A 24,797-nucleotide genomic window follows, 5' to 3' on the forward strand; every position below is an offset into this window, starting at 1 on the left:
TTGGAGGGCAACATGGCAGGCCTGACAAGCTCAGTGACCAAAAGTAAGCACACAGGATGATCTGATCATGAATTCCTCACTGGACAGGTCATGGTAGGTAGTCACGTCTCACCTTCCTTCACAAAGGTGGATCGTTACCTTAACTGAGCCCTGTCCATTGTTCTTATGCATGTAGGATAACATACTTTTGAAATGTCATAGTAATTTTCTTTTCCAGACCCCTCTGAGGCATAACCACAGGCACCAGACCACAAGACCAGAACACAAAACTATGAAACTCCTTGTCATGCTGGGTCTCTAGTCCCACTCCCCACATAAGAAGGCAGGACATGGTGAGGCCAAAAAGGAAAACCAACAGAGCCATAGATAGTGGAGTCATACAACTATAGTCTTGCTGGCGGCTGGGTTGCAGGAGCCACACGACCTGCAACCTGCCGTCCACTTGTCTCTGCCCACCAACCTCACTTGCTAACTGTAATCCGCCTCTCTGCAATCCGCAAGCCACACTCCGCCACACCATGCCACGCCACCCCTTGCTAGCTTAGCCACAGCAGTTATATCAGTGGCTAATGGCTAACCGCTAACAGCCGATGGCCAACTAGTCACAGTTGATGACCGTCTACTACCTGAGCCAGCACCTTCCTATGTGAGGCCGAGAGCCTGGAAACTGCTCTCTGGGGTTCTGTCTCCACACTCCTCATTCATTGTTAACTTGGGTCCTGCATACCATCTCTACGTGCTGTAAATGTTCACTATTAACTATCCTGTACCCACTAAGGTAAAAGAAATACCGTGTTTCCCCCAAAATAAGACCTAGCCAGACAATCAGCTCTAATGCATCTTTGGAGCAAAAATTAATATAAGACCTGGTCTTATATTATATTATATAAGACCCGGTATTATATCATATTATATTATAGTATATTATGTAAGACCGGGTCTTATATTAATTTTTGTTCCGAAGTACACATGAGAGATCATGGTCTGGCTAGGTCTTATTTTCGGGGAAACACGGTATGTATCTCTCCATTTTACTTGTTATACAATCCTAGAGATTCCCCCCCACACACACACACTTGGCTTTCTCCTGCCTCCTTAATCTACTACCAATGGTTTCATGCACCTTCTTGCATCTCCTCTTTTGCGTCTCATGTATAAAATAAGTTATAAAGCTGCCATTCTGCAGAGCACTTTCTCAATGCATTGAGATTTTGCTTCCAGGTGTGTCCTCAAAACCTGTCTCAAATCAACTCTTATAAAACTTTTCTACAAGTTTGGAGGCTTTGCCCCTCATAACCCGTACTCTGAGTGAAGCTCATCATAACTCCCTCCCCCCCTCCGATGGCAGGGACGGCAGGCAAGGTCTTTACCCCAAGGAAACGAAGAGCATCATCACATAATTACCATCATAAAAGGGGCGCGTCCTTCACACGCTGGTGGCACTAGCTGTCCACTCCCCACCGGGACCGAACTCACAACCGCCGTCCCCTCCTCCCCCCGCCGAGGGGACCTCGGACGGCGGCCCGGCGCCCCGGGGCAGCCCGCGGCACTCCCCTCTGCGCAGGCGCACGCGCCGCCGCCGCGGGGGCGGGGCTTGCCCAGAACTGGAGGATCCTGGAGTCAGCGCCGGGAGCGCCTTCTCCAGTCTGCGCCCCTCGCCGGCTTCTGCATGGAGCTCGGGGACCGCCCAGGCCCGGGCTCGGTCCCGGGGCTGACCTCGGCGACACCAAAGCCAGGGCAGGAGCCGAGCAGAGGGGCCGAGGCGGGGACTCCCGCTCCCGGTGCCCTCGGAGACCGCCGCTTCCTGCTCTGTCTCTACCTGGTGGGCTTCTTGGTGAGTGCTGGGACTGGGATCCAGGTGCAGACTAGGAACCCAATTACAGTGATTCTTCTTGAAGCTCCGAGGGGTGGTTGTAAGGCCCGGGCAGGGCTGGGAACCTGCTTCCTGCTTAGTGGTGCCTGCCTACGAATCAAGCTTCCTTTTGTCCCCAAACCGCTTCTCTCTGCACCTGGCCACAGGGCCTGATTGCACCTTGTGCTTTCATTGGGGGTTGGGGTTCGCGACACCCACCCTTTGACAGCTGGTTAAGAACCAACCCCCAGTCTCAGGTGTTACTCGTGGGCCGAGCCTAGTTGGAGGGTAATCCCAGGTGTTAGATGATGTGGCAGGTGCAAGGCATGCAGGGTAGAGAGCATGTGCTCCTGGGCAAGCTCGGGAGAGCCCAGCGGTGCCGTGGCTGCGGGAGGAGCACACAGGCCTTGTTACCAGGCCAGGTCTGGGAAGTCGCAGTTGATGACCCCACCTGGACAGAATTATGCACATTTTCATTAGGGTTTCCGGTTGACTGGGATGTTTAAAAATGCAACTCATAGTGAATGATACACATCTCCGTTTCAATAAACTATATATTGCACAGTGCAGGGTTTTGTCATGATTTGTGTGTGTGTCCTGGTTTAATAAGGACAGATATCAAATTCCCATGTCTTAGAAAGCTGAGTGTATGGTAGGGTAAGTCATTCATCCATCCACTCATTTATTATTCATGGAATTTCTGGAAACTAGCTATGTGATAGGTGCTGTGGAGCTCCAATCGATTGCTGTAATACACAGTCCTTTCCCGAAAAAAAATTTACATCCTTACTAGTGAGCTTGTGTTGGTTGTTCGTGGATTGTTATATGCAGGAACCCTAGACCCACCCTTTCATTCCTCTCTTTCCAAATCTAGGTCTGGTTCAGTTGCCCTGGTGGTGAGCTATTTCAGGTAGGGACAGAATTGGGACAAGAACCCAGTAGGATTTCCTCTTGGCTGTATCTTGACAACAAAAGGAGGTGGAGCTGATCAGTGTCAACGAGAGAATGCTGCCTTCTGACACCTTGAAGGCAGTCCCCAATGGCCCTGGGCTCTGGCAAAGGGGAATTACTGTTTTCTGCCTCCATGGCAGGTTAAGACCACTGCTTCTGCCTGGTCTGGTGCCTCACTTGAGTTAGGACACTGAGTCACTCTTAGTTTGGAGAGGAGCAGGAAGGAAGTCTCCCTCCCCCCTCCTCAATACGAGGAAAGGTTTAATGTTGAATGAATAGTTATTAAGACAACGATGAAAGCGTATTCACCATATTGCTGTAAACACAGAACCATGAAACAGTTAAGGAGGGTGGCTTTCAGAGAGAATCTCTGCCTCCAGTTCAGTTAACATTGCAGCCTCCACCCTTAGCCTTAATACCTTTGAGGTCAGAACCTGGTGTTCCTTCTGATCCTGTTTCTTTAATCTTAGTTCAGTCTCAGGATGCAGGTGCCTCTTCCACCTTCCAGGCCAGTTACAGAATTCAAAACCATAGAGTGTATGTAGGTGGTTCTTCAAATTTCAAAAGGGAGTTGGCTGCCATCCACCCTTCTGGTAGGAGACGGGAATCCCATGCTGTTGCTACCGTACCTCACATGGTACTACCATCTGGTTCTGCCAGATGTAAAGGAGTTGGACCCTCACCTGAAAAGTCCAGTTCTGGAAACCAACATGACCCAGATTTCAAAATAGTTTGAAGTTTTTTAAAATAAATTTGCAGCTCATTCTTTATGGTTGGCCCTCTGGTACAGATTTGATATTCAGAGCTTCTCATATGTTGTCTTTGTGCTGTGTACCTGGTGAGTCTAATCTAGCACGCCTGGTGTACAATTTTAATAATTTATTTAAGAGAATCATTAGGTCTCTAATATCTTCAGGGGAGAATGTAAGATCTTCCAAAAGTTAAAAGAGAGTCGGGATTTTTTTAAATGGAAATGTTGTAAACAAAATATATGCAGCCTTGGGTATCCTTGAAGCATCTAATGACTCTGTTAGGTAAAATCTAAGGAATAGTATACATAACTTAGGTATTATTTTTAACATATTTAGAGATGTGAAGACACCTAAGACTCTTGGGAAAATGGTTTCTGATGGGACAAGATTACAGAAGTCATTTGCTCCAATGTTCTGTTTTTAGCTCTTATCTGTGCTTCTAGATTGTAATTGGTTTAGGAAGGAAGACTAAGATGATGCTTTAGGCCCTTTTTGGTCAGCATACTACGATGCTGCTAAGATCTATGATTTCAGGCGCTTCTTTCCTCCAGGTACCTGGTGGGATTTATATTTAATTTCATCAGCCTTAGTCAGGTGAGAATTCATTTTTGTTGATGTAATCCACTAATCAAGAAATATTTGGGTTCCTACTCTGAAAAAGATCCTGAAACCCTTTAATGTATTCATCAGTTTTCATTGAGAGATGTAGAAGTTCTGTGAAAGAGGTAAGTGGCCCCTTCTCACCTGATTTTCAGGTGCCAAATTCAAAGTTATCTTTTACAGTAAAGGGGAAGACTGTGTTTCCCCGAAAATAAGACTGGGTCTTATATTAATTTTTGCTCCAAAAGACGCATTAGGGCTTATTTTCAGGGGATGTCTTATTTTTTCATGTACAACAATCTACATTATTCAGATACAGTCATGTCATCTTCTTCTGAAACATCATCATAACGTCCTAAAAGCAACGTCTGGCTGATGATCTTAACTGGGGCTTATTTTTGGGGTAGGTCTTATTGTCAGGGAAACACGGTAGAACAGAACTTCCAGAGAGGAAGGACCTAGCATTCAGCGTTCTTGGAAAAAGATAATATTTTTCAGGCTCATAAAGTATTAAAATAATACTGATCATCCATTATTGCTTATGAGTCTGTATTTTTATATTCATCTTCCATAGACCTCGGCCTATCTACTTAAATACTGCTCTCCCATCCTTTATTTAGAATAACCACTTGAATATTAAATGACAAGCAGCATGGGGAATTTTTTTTGTGGGGGCGGAATCTTGCAGGACAGTTGAGTTTCCTTTTCTGAAAGATCCAGAAAAATGCAATAGGTAGCTGATGTATATTGAGTTGTTTAAATGATATAAAATATAAGTAGGCTGATGGGACAAAGCTGACAATAAAGCCCAAAAAAAATTGGTGCAGACCCAAAAGAAATTTTAAGTATAGTAGTTCCACCTTATCTGTGGTTTGGCTTTCTGCAGTTTCAGTGACCTGTGGCCCACCTTTGTCCAAAAACATTATGTGGAAAGTTGCAGAAATAGTTCATAAGTTTTATATTGCACGCCATTCTGAGCAGCGTGTTATAAATTTTGTGATGTCCCACTCCATCCAATGCGTATCCAGGCTGTGTGTATACAAGTGCCTTCTCTTGAATCACTTAGTAGCCATCTTGGTAATGAGATTGACACAGTGCTTGTGTTCAGGTAACCCTTATACTAGTAGCCTAACACTACGTTGCCATGCTTACATCCTTCGCCTCAGTGTATCCTATCACACAGTCATTGTATCATCTCATCACAAGAAGGGTGAGTACTGTATAGTAAGATATTTTGAGAGAGAGAGAAATTACATTCACATAACTTATTACAGAGTACTGTTATAAATGTTCTATTTTGTAATTATTGTTAACCTCTTACTGTGACTAATTTATAAATTAAACTTTATCATGGGTATGTGTGTATGGGAAAAAACAATATATTAGGGGTTGGTACTTTCTGGCTTCAGGCATCCACTTGGGGATGTTGGAACATATCCCCCGTGGATAAGGGGGGACAACTGAATCTTATAATCAGAATAATAAGCCATCATTCTGATAACATAAATTTATGAGCTATAAGATCACTATTTGGATAGTAAATGTATGGCCATCTAACGCTATAACCATGGGAAAAACCACTAAAAGATGCATTTGGAAGTTCATGTTTCTATAATTCGGTGAATGTACAGCCGCCAAGAGAAGCAGGGAGCAAAAGATTAATTTTAGGCCCAAAGAAAATATATTTTTCATGCATGTCTTTCTGTTTAACCAGGATTCTTTTTCTAATAGAAAAAGAAATTCAGGTTGAATATAAAGAAAACTCTGCGTGTGCCATGTGTTTTTCTTCTAAACCAGTTGTAGCAGGCAACCAAGTGAAGTAGGAATGAGAACAACACTTAAAGGGAAAATTAACAGCCTTTCTGTTAACTCAGAATAACTAGCCAAAAGGATCAGCACTTATTCCCAGAACCATAGAAAAGAGCAAATATGTTTGCGCTTCTGTTCTGTGTCAGACCTTTCTCAACCATTATGTCTGTTAATGTACGTCACATTTCTACCAGGCAGGTGTCCCTATCCCCATTTTTTACAGATGACAGCACTGACACTTGGTAACAGTAACTTCCCAAGGTCACATGCTTATTTGTAGGTGTTGGAGCAGGAATTGAGAACTGTGTCTGACCCCAAAGCGCATGCACTTTCGATGACTTAGCTGCAGAATGCAGCTTTCCATCAATACACCAACCTTCTCTCTCCTCCCTGCTTTACTGAGATTTTTCTTTTCAGGTATTACCTTGTAAGGCTCTAAACCACAGATCAATCACCTTCTCTAACTGCAGGAGGAAATTCTTATTCTTAAGTATGAGCTGCTTTGCCAAGAAATACACATTATTACTACCTCCTTTCCCACTTTATTACCCACAAAAATTCTGTCTGTCTGTTTGTTTGTTTGTTTAATTTGAGGAACTTCTGTGAGCACATCCTCTTTGAATATTAAGGATCAATCACAAAGAAGCTAAAGTTAAAATGGATTCTAGGTCAGGATGGCCCAGGCATTTATGCTTAGCAGCTGTTACATTGTATTTGGATCTCTGATAACTTGATCCTGATGAGTATACCGTAATGTAATATACAATTAGGATTTCTTCTTTGCCCAAAGTTTTAGATAGTGGTTTTATTTGTAAAATCAGTTTATAATTATGATCCCCACTGAAAGAACACCTAGCCTTCCAATTCTAATTTAATCAATGTTCTGTTGTTTAGGATTTGTTTGGTGTCAGCATGGTTGTCCCTTTATTGAGCCTTCACGTCAAGTCTCTTGGAGCAAGTCCAACAGTCGCGGGAATAGTAGGTGAGTGGTTAATAGTGCATGTGTTCAGAACACTGAAATCTACATCCCCTGAATGAATTAAGTACCTAAAAACAAATCAGCCTTATAGCTAAATAGTATTATCCCAAGGTAAATTGACAATGGGATGAAATGAATTTTCAGAATATTTAGAAATATTACCCTGAAGCAAACGGGATTCATCTTTTCGGAGACTCCCTGTGTTCAGATTTAGCATTATCCCCGTGCCCCATATCACCAGTGATGGTTCAGCTGCTAACTGAGCCTTTCCTAGGTGCTGGCTGGATAGGTAAAGGGTAGATAGGACTCCTGCCTACAGGAACCTCTCACCTCTTGTGAGAGACCAGAGAACCATGATCTATAGAAATCACACCTTGCAGGAGGAGTTTTGGGGTGAGCCTTCACAAATCAGTCACAAACTTCCTGCACCACCACATCTTAGAGGGCTATAGGGTTTCTCTATCTGCAGCATAAAGTCTCCATCCGGAAGTCATTGCTTTACCAAAGAGGCAGGAAATAGCAGGGCTTAGGATTGTGCTAATTAATGCAAAATTGTTAAGACTTACAGCCCTTGATCACTCATAAACTGGATAAGCAGATGTTTCGGGAAAGTTTTGTACATAAAACTCAGCAATTCCTAGTCCATGCCATGATTTATATTTCCCTTGAAAAGTATACTTGGAATTATACTGGACCACCCAGCAGCATAAAGGTTTTTATGTAGAGCGGAAGAGGTATGTTGTGATATAATGGAGGTGAAAGCACTCCATAAAACTTTGTAAGTTCTTTGTAAGACTAAAGCATTTTAAGAAAACTGAAATGTTCGAGACTTAGCAGAATTTTCCTAGGATTCATATTTCGACTCCCCTGACTACTTTTCTCCGATGGAGCAGCATACTCCTCACAGTGGAAAGATTGTCGCTCCGGGTCCCTAAGGGAAGACCCTGCCTTTAGTCTCTCATCTGCTTACTTTTAATTTTATTTGGAAGGCCTTTTATTAGAAATTATGTTATTTATACTCGTCCAATTGAAAAAAAAAAGTGGAGTAATTTCTTTTTTTTAATTTATCTTTTTTTTTGCCCCTAACGTGTTTCTGTTCATTTCTATGTAATTGTCACCACACTAATCCATTCTTGGGATCCTTCTGGCTGATTTTATGGATGTCATTGATGTTTTTTTGCAGGCTCCTCCTACGGCATTTTGCAGCTCTTTTCTAGCACATTGGTGGTAAGTCACGTTCCATCTGGCAATGCATCTAGAAAGCATAACCATATACTCTGCAGGCCATCCCGCATGGCTGAAGTGAAATCTGGGGCTTGAGGTTTTACCAAAAGTAGATGTGCAGGTGATTTAGCATATCCAGTGTCATTAGATCAAGAAGGATCCTACAGTGATCTCTCTTCCTCGTTGGGCAGCTGAGAAGACATGAGCTGAAAGGGACCAGATGGCTTCTCTGAAAAGAGCCCACTGAGGGAGAATGAGTACCCCCTTTTTGAACTGAAGCACATTATTGCCATGATTCTCTGCTGACTTTACTAGAAAAAAGAATGTAAGCAAACATTATCACCAACTTTATGATTTATTTCCATTAATTGACAATAATCACCTCCATTCAGACTTGGAGGATTCCACTTTGACGTCGTTTTGAACTACATGGCTTATTAATTATAAAGCTAAGTTTATAGATAGAAGGAGCCATTTGGAGTGTTTGGCTGTACGCATATTATCTACAGCACGAGGTAGAAAGATACAGAACTGAGCTTGTCACTCATACTTCTGATCACTCAGTTGTTTGAAATTCCAAATTCTTAACTAACTGGTCTGCCCCTTCTCTCTCCTTTGTGCCCTCCACCATGGCCACTCTGGCCTGAAGACTCCCGAGTCCAGTGGGTCAAGCAGGTCAAACAGAACAATCAGTTTAGTCCCACGAATTGATCAGCCATGACATTGGTTGGTCTAAACAGCTGGCTGGTGGTCTCACTGTTGATGAACACAGGAAATAGTACTGTGCTTCCCAAGAGCGGCTGGTTTGCAAAATATGTTTTAAAATATACAAGAAATTCAGTCAGATTCCATAATTAGTTCTTAAATAACTGAAGAGCTACTCCCTGATTTAAACTTTTTTAAAGTCTTGCATATGTTAAGTTTACATAGCAATAATAATTTTATTCTCACTTCATCTTTACAATGACCCAGCAAAGCAGTTTGTTATCTCCCATTATTATACAGGAGGAAATTAAGACTTGCAAACTTTAAATAATTTGATGAAGTCACCTAATCTCAGTATTGAGACTCCAAGTCCATTATTATTTTTTTCCTAAGAGTCATGTCATTGCCTTAATGATCTGAAAAAGTAAATAGATAATGAGTATCAGATGCACTTGCTTATGGGGTAACATGTCATATGTCATATTCTTTCTTGTGAGAGAACAATTTGCCTACTTCTTAGTAAACACTTTTTCCTTTTTATTTGGAAACTCATTACAAAAATACTTGCTTCACATGTGTATATATATTAGCTCAGTTAAGTCACGGTATATTTTAATTAGTCAAGTGCCTTTCTCCTACTGGACTCTAACCTTCCTTAAAGACAGGCTTGATCTGATCGTTTATGTTTACCACTAGCACCAGTGAGGCACCTGGCACATAGCAGCATTTTGTGAATGTGAATTTTTGTTGCCAGCTGTGACCCAACCTTCTTTCTCAGATGTTCTTTGCTTTGTTATCTTTGTGCTTACAAAACACATTTCATATACCTTGTACCTGTAATTCAATGAGAACTGCCTTAGAAATCCTTCAGATGGAGGAACACCTAATAAAAATTTCCTTTTAACCGATGCTTTTATAAATATGTATTCTCATTATGTTTTATAAAATCATTTTAATTTTAAAAACAAATCTTTATGAAGAAAAGATGTGCTTTGTCAGATTTGACTAATTTTTAGTATATGCATTTTAATAAAAATCACTAGCACTTATTAAGTCCTTATGGTCAGGCTCTGTTCTGAGCATTTTATTCCATTCAGTCCTCATAATAACTGCCCTCAGCCACATTTCTGGTGGTCATGCATCTGTAATGACTCCATTTATATAAAGCACATAGCAAATGTCGAGAGAAGGAAAGAATCTCAGAGACAGGTACTACTATTATTCCTATTTTTCCGATAGAGAAACTGAGCCTAGAGGTAAGCCTCTCTAATTATGTTAAGTAATATGTCTGTGGCATGTGGAAAGAGAAGAGTTCAGAGATGAACCCAGGCAGCCTGGCCTAGGTCCCAGGGTGTACCTATCGATTATATCACTGCCCTCTGGACACAAGGAGGCCAGTGACCTCCTACCCAGATCCAAAGAGTGTGGAGAATTTCTAAATTCCATTAAAGTGAAAACTGGGAGGAAAGGATTTGATGATATTTGTAGAAGGCTGACAGTATTTTGGAAGACTCTCAAATTTTTTTTATAGAGGAATTTCATGACAGCTTATATCTTTATGTACAGAGACCTTTTGGGTCCCTAAGAAAAAGATAAACACATCATAAAAAATGGGGAGTGGTCACGAACCGGGATTGGCTTTGGGCAAGGCAGAGATGGCACCGTTAATGCGAGAGGGGGAGAAAGTCACTGAGGGCTGAGGGAGCAGGGTGCCGTGTTGACCACCCTCTAGCCAGCAGGAACAGCACGGGACACCCTTCTCAGACAGTGATCATTCGCTGTTATAGTGTTTAGTGATTTTTATTTTAGGGTAGTTAACATTTTTTTCAAACAAAGCCTTCCCCAGAACCTCAGTATATAAAACGGGTCAGTGTGGAGATGCTGTAGTTGAACGGGCCTTATGAGTCAGGCTCGTGTTCATCTGTGCAGAACAGATGTACTTCAGAAGTACAAGGAGGAACAGTGCCGCTGACCATCCGAGGCTGTCCCGGGGTCTGTGTGCTCCTAGAGACCCGGTCACCTGCATCATCCTGCTCAGCCATCCTCAGCTAGTCAGCGGCTCAGCCTCCAGTGTCGTCGGGACGTTCAGCAGGAAGGAGAAGAGGATAAGGCAGTTTGCCAGTACCCTCCCCCACCTCTAAAGAACTGTCTCAGAAGCCTCACTGGTGACCTCTGATTGCATCTTCGAAGGCCAGAACTTTCAGTCTGCAAGGGAGGTTTGTTTCAGATAAGCATGCTGATCTGGAGAACAGAAAACGCAGAAGTGAAGAGTGCACTAGAAAGGTGGTCCTGGAGCTCTGCTCACTTTGCTGTCCTTCATCACCTGAGGTCTCCCCCCGACCATCCCAAGCCTCCATGTAGCACATACTACCTTCCTCTGTCCTTCCTTCCTCACTGCCTTCTGCTCAGGCTTCCCCCTATGGATTCTGCCTTCCTTCTTTCTGTGTGCCTCGTATACAGAGGCCCTGGGGGGCTCAGCTAGTTACCCACTGGGCAAGCTTCACCCTAGGCCACCTTTGTAGTGTCACCAAACCTCCTTAGTTACAACAAGAATGGTTCAGAAAGGAGCCCATACCTGTCCGGACTCTGAGGCTTCCCAGATGTGGGAGTTATGACTGGCACACTTAAATGTAAGACCTGAAACCATAAAACTCCTAGAAGAAAACATAGGGGAAAAGCCCCTTGATATGAGTTGTCTTGGCACTGATTTGTTTGGAAATGACACCTAAAGCATAAGCAACAAAATAAAAAATAAACAAGTGGGAAACTAAAAAGCTGTGCTAAAAAGAATCAAACTAAAAAGAATCAAAATGAAAAGGCAGCTATGGAATGAAAAAAAAATTTACAAATCATATATCTGATAAAAGTTAATATCCAAAATATATAAAGAACTCATAAAACTGAATAGCAGACAAAGAAATAACCCAATGAAAAAATTGGCAAAGGACACGAATAGACATTTTTCCAAAGAAGATACTCACATGGCCAACAGGTTCATGAAAAGGTGCTCAACATCACTAATCATCAGGGGAAGGCAAATCAAAACCACAGTGAGTTACCACCTCACACCTGTTAGAATGGCTATTTTCAAAAAGACAAGAGATGACAAATGCTAGCAAGGATGTGGAGAAAAACGAACCTTCGTGTACTGTTGGTGGGAATATAAACTGGTACAACCATCATGGAAAACAGTATGGAGTTTCATTAAAAAATTAAAAGTAGAACTACCATATGACCCCATAATCCCTCTTCTGGGTATTTATCCAGAGGAAATGAACTCACTATGCCAAAGATCCTTGTCCACCCCATGTTCATTGCAGCATTATTCACAGCAACCAACACGTGGAAACAACCTAAGTGTCCATCAACAGATGAATGGATAATAAAAATGTGCATGTATATACAGTAGAATACTATTCAGTCATAAAAAGAAGAGAATCCTGCCATTTGCGACAACATGAATGGACCTTGAGGGCATTATGCTTAGTAAATTAGGTTAGACAGTAGAAGGCAAATACTGTATGAGCTCATATGTGGAATCTTTATAAAGGAATAAAAAAACATTCATTTTTTAATGACTTTATATTTTGCATGAGTTTTTTGAGAAACAAAGATCAGATGTGTGGTTACCAGAGGCAGGGGGCACAGATTAGGTGAAGGTGGTCAAAAGACACAAACTTCCAGTTATAAGATAAGTACTGGGGATGTAATGTACAGTATGATGGTTATACTTAACACTGCTGCGTGGTATATTTAAAAGTTGTTAAGAGAGTAAATCCTAGAAGTTTTCTTCACAAGGAAAAAAGTTTTTTTTTCTTTTTTTATTGTGTTTATTTGAGATGATGGATGTTAACAAACATTGTGGTAATTATTTTTCAATATATGTAAGTCAAGTCATTATACTGTATACCTTAAACTTATACAGAGCTGTATGTCATATCAGTAAAACTGAAAAAAAATTAATGTTGGAAAAGTTTCATCTCAATAGTAATCAAAGAAATTCACATTGTAGCAATGAGTAATTTTAACCTATTGGATTGGCAAAATTAATGGTAAAGTCCATGGTTGTCATGATGGCAGAGAACAGACACCCTTAAGCAAAACGACACAAAAAAAGATAAAGACAAGTTCTTAATGACATGGAATGATGTTCAAAATGTATTAAGTGGAAAAGCAAGTTACAAAATACAGTGTACTATATTTTGTTAAAAATACATCATTTGTAGATTTGGAGATTGTAAAGTATTTATATATACCATGTTTCCCCGAAAATAAGACCTAGCCAGACAATCGGCTCTAATGCGTCTTTTGGAGCAAAAATTAATATAAGACCGGGTCTTATTTTTTTAGTATTTTCTAAACTTCTAAACTGAATGTGATTACTGAGAAGTTGAGGTGCATAAAGTAATAATGATGAAGACAAAAAGGAGGCTTTATAAATTATACTTCACCATTTCTCCAGCCATTCTCAGCTAGCAGGTCATCACAGATGCTATCTTTGGTTATCTTAGGCCTTTTTTGGATAAAGAAAACTGTGTTGTATTTTCCCACTTAACTTGTGGAAGACCAGAGAAAAATATCTTACTTTGACAAATGGCGGAACAGAATTGAGCACCGAAGGATCTTAGCCCAAACTCCTTGATGATTTCCACTGGGTCCCATCCGGGGGGCATTTCCATGGTGGTGATTTTATGGTGAGTCAAAGGACTTTGTGTTTCTTGCCTTCTCAGGGCTGCTGGAGCGATGTGACCGGACGACGGACTTCCTTGCTGGTGTGTATTCTGTTCAGTGCCCTGGGTTATCTTATTCTCGGAGCGTCTACCAACGTTTTCCTGTTTGCCCTGGCTAGGGTGCCTGTGGGTGAGTTCTTGCTTCGGCGTGTGTTTTCCTTCAAAATAAATCACTTACGTGTATATAGAGAGCCCGCCCCTGCTTCTCAGTGCCTCTTTGAACGCAGCTTACGTAAAGAGGACATAATGACACTATCAGTTATAGCTGTAATACCGCTGTTGATTGAGCATTTAACCGTAGCATCAGTCAGGCTCTGTTGATTTGTCCAGAGCCACAAACCCAAGACGCGATAGCCCGGAGCCCTGCGTCTGCCAGTGTGCACAGCTCTGCCACTGCTTCAGGCCCTGCTTCCTTCCTGTTGATCTCTGTCTGCATTCAGTCAGGAAGAATTTGCTAAATGTCTTGGACCAGCACTGTGCTTACTACTCTGTCCTCGGCGAGCTTATCATTTTGATATTGGGCTTCCCGACTTCCGATTGAGATTGACCGTGGTAGATTTCCTGCAGCCTCTGTAAATCAGACTCTTGCTTTGGTGGTGGTGGGGCGAAGGGGGATGGCAGGGCATGCTGGGATGGCTCATGGTTAGTGTCCTGTTTCGAGACTGGTCTTGCATGTTTCTGCCATCTTTGAAATAGCTTTCATTTTGTCCATTCACTGCAATATTTTGTCCATTCTTTGAAACGTCATGTGTGAGTGCTGGGTGGTGAGGTGTGGGTAGTTACCGTGGAGGCTCTTCGTTCTCTCCGTGCCTTTCCTTATGACTGCAGCCCTGGACTTTCCATGTTTCTTTTTCACCCTGCTCATTAGAGCACTGACAGACGCTGCTACCCCGGTGGATAAGTCTCCTCAGTTTGACCTCCAAAATGCATGCTGTGCCTTTTGGTTGACTTACAAAAATGGTTTATGAAAGTCTTTGCTTTAATAAATGTGATCAGTCCTCCTAACAAGCCCCATCACCACACACAAAATCCAACAGATAGCTGTTCCGTGTGCATGTTCTCTGTTTCGGTGGCAGTATGTCCTTCTGCAGCGTAACCCACTCCACCATTCAGTGGTAAGGCCATCCATAATTCTGAAGAAAGAGACGAGAGACATGAATAGAACCTATATTTGTTACAAAATGGGTAAGGATTTATGTGGAGGATTTTAAGGATTTTTATTTAACATAAAACAAGCCTGATGTGAGTACTGATAGTTCTGTTATGTGAACGCCACACTCTTTCCCAACAAGGAGAGTTACACATAAAAATTACTTCTTGTCGTGGAACCTCTTCAGTGTTTGGTTGTCCACGGACACGAGGGAGCCCCAGGGAACTTCGCCAGGGTTTTGCTTCAAATGTCAATTGTAGATTCAGGTCCTTGTATCCTGAACGTGAACCTGAGGTTGAAGTATGAGAATTAGATACCTGGTTTTCACCTGCTCTCTGTCCCCCAGCCCTACCTCTGGAAGGCAAGCGAAGGCTAGTCTGGGTTGCTCACAAGATACTCTACTGTGGTCCTTTCCCTCGGGTGTGTGAGGTGACCCCCACCTTGATATCACTTCAAAAATAATCATAAAACTAATAACACCTCTTAGGAGTCATCCCACTCCATCCTTTCTCACAGTTTATGAAATATATATAGAGGGAGTCAGTCTACCTAATCCCGAAAGGGATTTCTAACTGTGCTTCACAAAGAGGCTGGTTACCAAACAAATGCCACTCTAATTTTTAGGCAAAGCTGGCACTAGAACCCGGGACTCCTGTGCATCAGCACATGTAGGCAGGGATGTGCCGAGCCATGCTTCTTTCCAGGAGATCACTAGAAAGTTCTGTGTCCCATCACACTTAGGAGCACTCACACAGACCCATCAGCAGTGCTGATTAGTAGGACCTACTATGTATTGATCAAAACAGTAGGCAACCTACGTCACTAGAATGTGCCAGTCTGCTTTTGAGTGTGTTTGTTCAGTGTATGGGTACATACAAGTCAAGTACATTAGCAGAAATATGAGGAATATAAAGTTGTTACAAGGTCTTTAAATCTCTGAGTAAGTCCTGTCACAGCTTTCAGTTTGTTTAGTCAACACCAAAATCAGTTGGTGTTGGTTAGATGACTCTGTAATCATATTTTTATATTTCCACTCCTTGTCCTTCTTCCCTGCTCTGTTTTTCTTCATAGTACTTGCCACCCTCATATGGATACGCAGGCTCCGTGAGGTCAAGGATATCTGCCTTTTTTCCCCCTCTCTGTTCTTTGTATTACCCTCAAGGTCGAGGTCCATGCCAGACGTATAGTAGGCATGCAGAAAATGTTCATTCGCTGAGTATGAATAAAGAATGATAAATCTCTGAATAGAAACCAGCATAATTTGTACGTGGATATGAGAGGACTGGAGACACTGTGACGTCGTGATGGGAGGTTGGATTGAGGGTTCAGGGGCTTGGTTGCCAGAGATAAGGTGACCAACCAGGATCGTGGGGCTAGACCAGGAGTCCACTCACAGTTGGAAAGGACCTGCAGGCCTTAGACGTTCAAAAAAAATTGGAGATCAGAACTCCATCAGGCATGGAGGTGAAGTGCAGGGTCACAGGCGAGGTACTTTCAATCTGGAAAATGTTACACATGTTTCTTGTAAAATGTTTCTTGTCCCCTTGCAGGTATTTTTAAGCACACACTCTCCATTTCAAGGGCTCTGCTTTCCGATCTGGTTTCAGAGAAGGAACGGCCATTAGTAATTGGACAGTTCAATACAGCATCTAGTGTGGGCTTCATCTTGGGCCCCATGGTCGGTGGATGTCTTACTGAACTAGATGGCGGATTTTACCTAACGTGCTTCATCTGTTTTTCTGTCTTCATGCTCAATGCTGGTAAGTTGCCGTTTAATCATGAGCAGATTGTTTGGTTTATGCACTCATACTGAGCAATCTACCTACTTTTATCTCCTTACAGTTTGTTTTCCTTAGCATAGGCAGACTCCTTATTCAAGAATGAAAGACCGTGGCATCCCTTGCTGCACAGCCCCCAGTGGGGCTAAAGCCTGTGTGTCTGTCACAGCCTGCACGTGCTCCGGCCACCGTGGCTTCATGGTTGACCTCACCATGGCCTATTCCCACAGGAGGCTGTTGTGATTTCTTCTTTCTTCCACTGCAGCATTCGTTCCTTTACTGGCTTTTTCTTCCTATCATTCCAGTCTCAAACGTTGGCTTCCTCAGAGAGGCCTCCTCTGATCATTCTGTCTAGAATAACTGAATTTCTTCCTAGCACTTCAGAAATTATGAATGTGTTTCTTGCTGTCCCTCTCCCCACAACAACCACAATTAGAAAGGAACCTCCACAAGGATTCGGATTTGCTCACTGCTGTCGTCCCTGACCCGAACAGGCCAGACAGATAGCCAACGTTCAGTAACATTTGATGAATAAAAAGATACATACCGGACTGTGAATTCCTTGGATGCAGGGCCAGTTGCTTGCTTAAAGAAAGCAGGATGAACCTCTTGGCCCAGAGACTGGTGCCTGGCCAACCCTTAGATAAACACCTTTATAAACAAGAAGATTCATGCTGTTCAGTTTTTTCTTCAGTTTAATGGTATCCTATCTGCTGCAGCTTTGCGAATCTTCAGATGCAAGGCTCCAGGCTGAGTCATCACTCAACTCTGGAAGCAAAGTTGATGAGCTTAATCTCAGTCCTCATAGAAATACTTTATGATTTTCTGCCAGAAGTTTAACCTCTAACCTCAGCCAGGAGGAGAGGTCTGATGAATCTGTGTGAACCTAGATAAAATGGCTTCAAGCACATGACTGGTTGATGTATCCAGGTACCTTCCCATGTAAAAGAAGGTACATGACTGTGATACCATTGAAAGTCAGAAGTCAGCATGTAAACAACATGAGTATGGAGTTCTGTTTTGGATTCTCCAATGATACTGCTGCTTAATATTTTGCCCTAATCTATGCCTGTGAATGGATCTGAGTCAGGGATCCATTCAGCTGCTACTCTTCCCAGTGGTTTAGAGTAACAGGGGTTTATTTTTCCATTTTTCCCACTTATGGAATGTGGGGAAAGGCCGAGGCAGATGCAGACACCGGCCGGACAAGCAGGGGAGTGATTGGACCGGACAGCAGAGGGTGTTTCACGGAGCGCCTGGTGGTCGCACAGTGAGCACAGCGTGTAGCTCTTTTCTCATCCACTTTGTCATACTTTCCTCCTCAATGACTACAGCTGTTTTCCTCGATCCTTGTACCCCTTCAGCTTCTGTCCTTGCTCTGTTCTGCCACTTTGCCTGAGAAAGGCCTTTCATGTCTTTTTCTCTTGAATTCTGTTTTCGTGGTTAAGAACTCAAACTCTGGAATCTGACAGACTTGGGGTCAATTCCCTGCTTTGTCACTTTTTTGTGTGGGCCTTCGGTGAATTGCCTCAGTTTCGACATCTATAAAATGGGGTAACATGACTCATAGACTTCTTAGGAAAACTATAAGAGGTTTTGCATGTAAGCAGTTTACCCCACTGCCTTGCATACGGTAAGCACTAAATAAATGTTAGATGCTGTCATCATTATCATTTTTATTGTTATTTTAATTCTTCCTTTTAGTCTGTCAGTGACAATTCTTTCACTTTTTTATCAAGATTCTGTTAAATGCCCAAGGGCCCTCTTAAAAATAGGAATAAATGAAGAATGTAAGTTCTCATGTAATTAGTTTTCTGTCACAAATTAGTCCAGAGAATCCATGTAACACAAACGTAGTTGCTTTAAACAGCCTGAAGTAGCACTGACTGGTGGCAGCCACGGGTCCACGTGACACTTAAGTGCTGAAGGACTGAAAAACCACAGGGATGAGTTAAGAAAGATGTCCTCGGATGGCAAGGTTGAATTTAGTTTTAAGAAAATTTGGGGCACTGATTGGCAAGAGATCATTCTCCTTGGGTAGCACGGGATCAATAAAACAAGCGAGACAGGAACGTGCCAGTCACACGAGGGCGGAGGTGGGATTATTTGAACAGGGATCAGAGCTGCTGCATAAGGTGTGTCAGGGTCCATGAGCATGGCGCCCCCACATGTTTTGAGGTGAGACTTGCAAAAGCATATGGCGGCCCTGACTGGGGGCGGGTCCCAGCAGGGGCTTCCTGACAGATGGTTGGTGTGGAGGTGTCCCACCCCACCCCCCACGCCAGCGCTGACCATCTTTGTCCATAGCATCCTGTGCTTCCCTCAACATAGCACTTACCCTGGAATCTAGTTGCTTGTTTACATGTCTGAACCCCCATTTAGGTTTAAATTGCTTGGGGCAAGGATAGTCTAGGCCTCGTTTGTTTGTTGATATATTCCTATTTCTCAGGATTCAACATTTAGAAAGAATAAATGTCCAACGTTTGGATGGATGGTGACTAGTCAGAGAATTAGCGAAGTAATGAGGGAAGATTTTAAATGTATAGCCTAAGAATTTAGATACGAAATGATGGGCTATAGGAACCCTCATAGGCTCTTGAGCTGGGGGAAAAATAGTGATTATGTAGGTATAGATTTTTTTTTTTCTTAAGGTGAATAGCACAATTCTGATATTGAAATGGCATAGAAGTAACTGGGAATGATAAAAAACTGGGTTCAGAAATAGATTCATAACTGTACTGATACAGAATAGGAATCTAATACCAGTAATTGCGTCTCCCCAGCGCCCCCCCCGCCCCCCACCCCGGAGGGCACCATGTGAATCCAGTGCATTCAGCCTCCTTTAACAGATCATGCCATTTTAACAGGTCTCGTTTGGCTGTTTCCATGGAGTGACATAAAAGTCAACAATACAAAGAATGGCCTGCGACTGGGTAAGAACCGTGCACTTTCAGGAAAGACAGACTATGAAGTGCAGGAAGGAAGCCCCACCCCCGGGAGCACGGCGCATGGGAAGCCTGCTGGGCCGCCCTGGACGGAAGTCGTGTCCACACTGAGGGTCATGAGAACCCTGCTGTTTTCTGACATGTGGGACATACTTCTAGTGCGCCTGCTGATGGCCATGGCGGTCATGCTGTACTACAGTAATTTTGTCTTGGCCCTGGAGGAGCGCTTTGGGGTCAGTCCCAAGACCACAGGCTACCTCATCAGTTACAGCAGCGCCCTGGGGGCCCTGGCTGGCTGCGCCCTGGGGCCCATCATGCGGCTGTACGGGCACGACTCCCACAGGATCCTGCTGCACTCCAACACGCTCACCTTCCTGCTGCTGCTGCTGTACTCCGCCGCCCGCACCATGGCGGCCGTGGTCCTGTCCTCCACGCTGCTGTCCTTCTCCACCGCCATTGGCAGGACGTGCATCACGGACCTCCAGCTGACCGAGGGCGGGGCCCGGAGCAGCGGCACCCTCATTGGCGTGGGGCAGTCGGTGACGGCCGTGGGCCGGATCGTCGCGCCCCTCCTCTCAGGAGTTGCCCAGGAGGTCAGCCCTTGTGGCCCCCCCAGTCTGGGGGCTGCGTTAGCCTTGGTGGCTATTTTTGTAATGTCACTAAACAGTCCTCGCCGTGGTGGTACTGGGAGTGATAGATTAAAAAGTGAATAGAACGGGTTTGGACAACCGGAAGGAACAAAATCCGAGGTGTGTGAGTGAGGGACCCAGGCCTTGATGAGAAGTTGCCTGGCAAAGGGTGGTGGTGTCAGTGGGAAGACTTATTTCCAAGTAGTGGGCTTTGTTGGGAGGCATCCAGGGCAGCGCTCAGCTCTGCATTTAGGCCTGCCAGGGGATCAGAAGTCAGAGCTTTGCCAAAGGGGAAGGCTTAAACATTTTCCTAAAAGCCTCCTCTTCCCATGTGAGCCAATGAGGTGAAATCGGGGGTGGGGAAGCTACCAGCTACAGGAAGAGCGGTGGGATAACAGAACATGGTGTGCACCAGAAGGGGAGAGACCCAAGCATTTCCCTACTGAATAAGAAGAGGGCGATGCGTTAATAAAATGCCAGTCAGCTAGAACACAGGTTCTATGTCCAATTGTGTAAGCTAAGAGGGAGCTTTTCTACTATCAAAATCCTAGACAATGAAGAAGCTACTTTATTAAAACCAGCCTGTCATATTCTCAAGTCATAACAAGGTTATGAGTGTTACTTCTACCTGGGGACCTGGTTAAAAATCCATTATGGACTGATTCCCAAGCTTCGTGAGGCCCAGACGTCCATTATTTAGTAAGGACCATTTACAGTTTCTCATAGAGGTAGGAAAAGGACCATTCTGAGTATGTTGTTTTTATTAATAGCTAACTCAATTTAGACTGTTCGTTAAAACTGTGTAATAACAATGTGTTAAACTTTCCCCAGCTCTCAGCATTATACCCCATAACATTTTATGCAGTCAGAGTCAGGTGTCATGCCTTATTGGAGGGACTTAATTCTTTAATGTCTTGTGCTGAAAATCACTTGCGAACAGAAGAGCTGTGTTGGTTTACAGGCACATGCTTTGGTGTGACTTTTCCTGGACCCAGACTGAGCTGCCATTCCAAAATTAGCACCCAAGGGGCCAGGTGAGGGGCCTAGAGTGAGGGCTAGTACAGGCTTGTTTGGATGGCATCACTTATTAATAAAAATTATTTAGGTGCTCTCTCTCTTTTCCTCACACAGACTCTCAAAGTATACATTCTTTTCAGTCCTCTTAATTAGTCCACTAGGATATTATTCCTGCTTTCACCCTAGCACACATATAATTGTAAATACTGTCTTAGCACGCTGATTTGCCATAACTTTAGTACTTACTGTATATGAAGCAGAAAAAGTAATTCTGTACTTTTAGAAGTTGGGTATGGTGTAAACTCAAATATTTATGATAAAGCATCAATTGGAAATGTGAAGATTGCCCTTTCTCCTATCTAGCTACAAGAAAAATACACACTTTGTGTTAAGTATTGTAATTCGGGACTTTCACACAAGTGCTTGGTGCTTTGGAAGAGACTGAAATATGATATAAAGTGGCCTCATCCTTAAGGAGCACAGAACTCATCATGGAGGTTAGACTCAAAAGGACAATAAATAATCAAGGAATTTTGCAAGGAAGTACAATTTCAGAAGAATTTCTCCCAAGATGGCCTTTACTTCACTCTCAGAAGTAGACAAGCTTCTTAGAAGCTCTTAAATATAGCCATGTTTTGTTTTTTTTGTTTTTTGAAATCATAGCACTTTATTTTCGAAGTTAAATAAAAGCCTGTAAACTTAATGAGGAATTACATTTAATCAGATTCATGGAAATACTGAAAACCAAAGATCGATCTTAGTATAGACAGCACAGAAACATTACTCTCCACTAGTGATTTTGGTATTTTGTTCATCTGATTTTTTTTTTTTTTTACATAAGTATTTTCTTACAGTTCCTATCTTAAATAGTCTAATGTATTGTTGCTATTCAGGGTGTGTTCTGGGGACCAGCAGCATCAGCATCCCCTGGAACAGACACGCCCCACCTCTGACCTGCTGGGGACCATTTTCACAAGATACCCAGCTGCTCTGTATGCACAGTAAAGTTGGAAAACCACTACTGTAATGGACAGTATCTGTATGGTTTATGGAACATGATCTCAGGGAAATTAAATCTGCTCAGTTAAATATTGTGTTGTTTTTTAAATTCTCTTGAGTAACTTCTGTAATGCTTTCTAAAGTATTTGGTGGAGTCACATGAAATTGCCATTTTTGTATGTCAAAAATATCTGCAGTTTCATATGGTTCAACTTAATAATGTGTGGAATCTTATTTTAGAGGCATTGAACTTGCCTGAAAAGTTTATAAAGGGAATGGCACGCTTTCAACATTATGCCAGCCCAACTGGTGAGTACTGTGAAACCACCTCAGGGCTTGGGATTCTAGAAGGCGTGGCCTTTTCCCCAGAAAGATGCTCAAACCCAGAAAGGGAGCAGGGAATGCCTGGCCATGAGAGAAACGTGCAGGACTCCAATCCCAGGCCTTGTGCCCTCCTAGTGCATTGAGGTCCGGCAAGAGTTAAGCCTGGAGCAAATGGAAGGGACTAGAATCAGTGGTTCTCTCCCCTGGCTGCGTAGTAATCACCTGGTACCCAGAGCGTGCCCTGGACCTGGGGAACCAGGCTCTGAAGTGCCTGGTGTTTTTAATGCACAGCCAGAGTGGAGAATCACAGGGTTAGGTCTGAAAGGGCTCATTTACCTTGCTCGGATAAGCTTTTATTCTGAGAGAAAGGGGACTGAAGATTTCGTGCTGGCGAGTGCTTTGTGGACCTTTCTGTTTTAGAAAGATCCATACTTGCTGCAGCAGGGAGGACCAACCGGAGGCCGAGGAGGAAGCAGTCTGGACTTTGGGGCAGTAATCCAGAGGAGCGTGAGGGAGAGGTGGTCCTGGGCACTGACGAAAGCAGGTAGGGGGCAAAATCCGAAAAGCCTGGTGACTGTCAGTGTGTGGTTCCCAGGGAGATTCCAGGAGGGGCTGTGGGTGATGCCCACATGTCTGGTGGGGGCATTTCGGAAGTCTTAAAATAGTTTACCATGGATCTAGCCAGGATAACGTGTATAAAAATGCAGTTCTTCTTGGAACAGGTGGTGGATTGAAAAAAACATTTTTCAGTCCGAAATTTCTTTCCTAATGAACTTGCCAGTTATATGGAAATCATTTTCTTTAATTATAAAATCTCTTTAAAGCTGTAATGCAGTGTTATTTATTCTAATAAATTATAATTATTCGAAGCCATTGTTGTATCCTGATGTGTATTTTAAGTCAGGGTACTGAAGTGCTTGAAAATTCTAACCTCCAGCATCCTGAAACATATATTAATAGTAAGGATAACAAATCCATGTCCCTTACAACCACATACTAGTACCAAATTATACATAATCTGAAATTAATTCTATACTGATGGCAAGCCAATAGTTTCAAGATCACGTCATCACACTAGGATTTATTTCTGATTAGCTACTCAAATGTGAACTTATGTTAAAACGTTAGATCACTTCTTATTCCCAGATTGTCTAAACTCGCCATTTTACAGATAGCTGTTTGTGAAAACAATAAAAACATTTCTATTGTTTTCCTGATTCACTATGTGAGAAATAGTGCTGATTCTTATTTTGAAGATGGGTATTCTCAAACAACTTGTGTTGTTCTTCTAAGGGGACAGATAATTACAAACGTTAAGGAATGTTAATTACTACTAATAACTTATATAGCATAAACGTGGAACGTAAGGATCTTGTTAGAACAAAGTATTGTGTTTTGATCACTCTAGATTTAAACTATACAACAACTTGATGAATAAAAATCCTTTTGCCAAAGCATACACAGTAGAAGAAGAAAAAAGTAGTTAAAATACCTATTAATAGCAATTTACAATGTGAGGTAAGTGGTGATCTTTCTTCAGGCCTTTATCAAAGAATCTCTCTTCCATTTTGAATAGCTGGGACTCAGGTTCTCATCCAGACTGAGAATTACCTTTTCATACGATGGCTTACCTACCGAAACCTATCCTGAGTTTGCTTAATGAAAGTGAAACCACGTGAATGATGCCACATGAACCTAACGTAATAAATGTGTTCCGCTACGGGCTGTGGCCCGGCTCTTTAGTTGTGTGTGTACTTGAAGGGTTTGCTTGCCTCGTCTGCTGTGGGTTGTAGCATAGGCCAAGGCACTGTGAACTCCGACTTCCCACAGCGCCAGACTATGACGTCACAGGCCGCGGTGAGCATTTCCATCTGGTCTTACATTCTTACCGTTCGTGAATTCCAGCTATCATGATCCTATTTAGTACAAATGAGAATGGTTTTTACATATAAATATAAAAATTGGAATATCTGGTGCTGTCCTGGTTTCATGGGATGTCTTATTTTCTCCATAAATGAGTAATTAAATATTGCCCCATGATTTAATATTTAAACTTTTGCACAACATTTCATGGGAACCAGGAAAAATTCTGTCAGGAGACATATAATTTTTGGCCATTTGAGTTACCATTGCTGGATGCAGAGAGGCTTATTTACATTATAAATTTAGTTATCACTTGTACTTAGGACTCAACAGGACCCAATTAAATAAAAAAGAATACCATTTGAATATTTAATTCAAGGTATTTTGTTACAGTAGTGAAAACCAGAAAAATGACCACTGGTATGTCTGCATTCTGTTTACTGGGCATCTCATGGAGGGACATTTCTACACTCCACAAGGATAATGGGTC

General features: G+C 42.7%; 1 protein-coding gene across 4 annotated transcripts; it reads left to right on the top strand.

Moving 5' to 3' along the window:
• The first annotated feature begins 1,603 nt into the window (after nt 1-1,603).
• On the top strand, nt 1,604-23,317 carry MFSD9 (major facilitator superfamily domain containing 9). 4 transcript variants are annotated; one of them, XM_033125085.1, is made up of 7 exons: nt 1,604-1,834; nt 6,859-6,946; nt 8,127-8,170; nt 13,603-13,732; nt 16,303-16,512; nt 19,398-20,068; nt 22,015-23,317. In XM_033125085.1, the coding sequence occupies exons 1-7, from the start codon at nt 1,670-1,672 to the stop codon at nt 22,072-22,074; spliced, it is 1,368 nt and encodes a 455-aa protein (XP_032980976.1). In that variant the 5' UTR covers nt 1,604-1,669; the 3' UTR covers nt 22,075-23,317. The 4 variants fall into 4 exon arrangements, with proteins under 4 accessions (XP_032980976.1, XP_032980974.1, XP_032980975.1 ...); XM_033125083.1 differs by having other exon boundaries at nt 19,398-23,317; XM_033125084.1 differs by having other exon boundaries at nt 16,360-16,512; nt 19,398-23,317.
• Nucleotides 23,318-24,797: the final 1,480 nt, after the last annotated feature.

This window comes from Rhinolophus ferrumequinum, chromosome 13, assembly GCF_004115265.2.
Source record: "Rhinolophus ferrumequinum isolate MPI-CBG mRhiFer1 chromosome 13, mRhiFer1_v1.p, whole genome shotgun sequence".
Classification (NCBI taxonomy): Eukaryota; Metazoa; Chordata; class Mammalia; order Chiroptera; family Rhinolophidae; genus Rhinolophus; species Rhinolophus ferrumequinum.

Excerpts from the sequence above, each read along its gene's own strand:
- MFSD9 (XM_033125083.1), top strand. The coding sequence starts at position 1,670 with ATGGAGCTCGGGGACCGCCCAGGCCCGGGCTCGGTCCCGGGGCTGACC. Across the intron at positions 6,947-8,126 it reads AACAGTCGCGGGAATAGTAG|GCTCCTCCTACGGCATTTTG; the intron begins GTGAGTGGTTAA and ends GTTTTTTTGCAG. Across the intron at positions 8,171-13,602 it reads TCTTTTCTAGCACATTGGTG|GGCTGCTGGAGCGATGTGAC; the intron begins GTAAGTCACGTT and ends TTGCCTTCTCAG.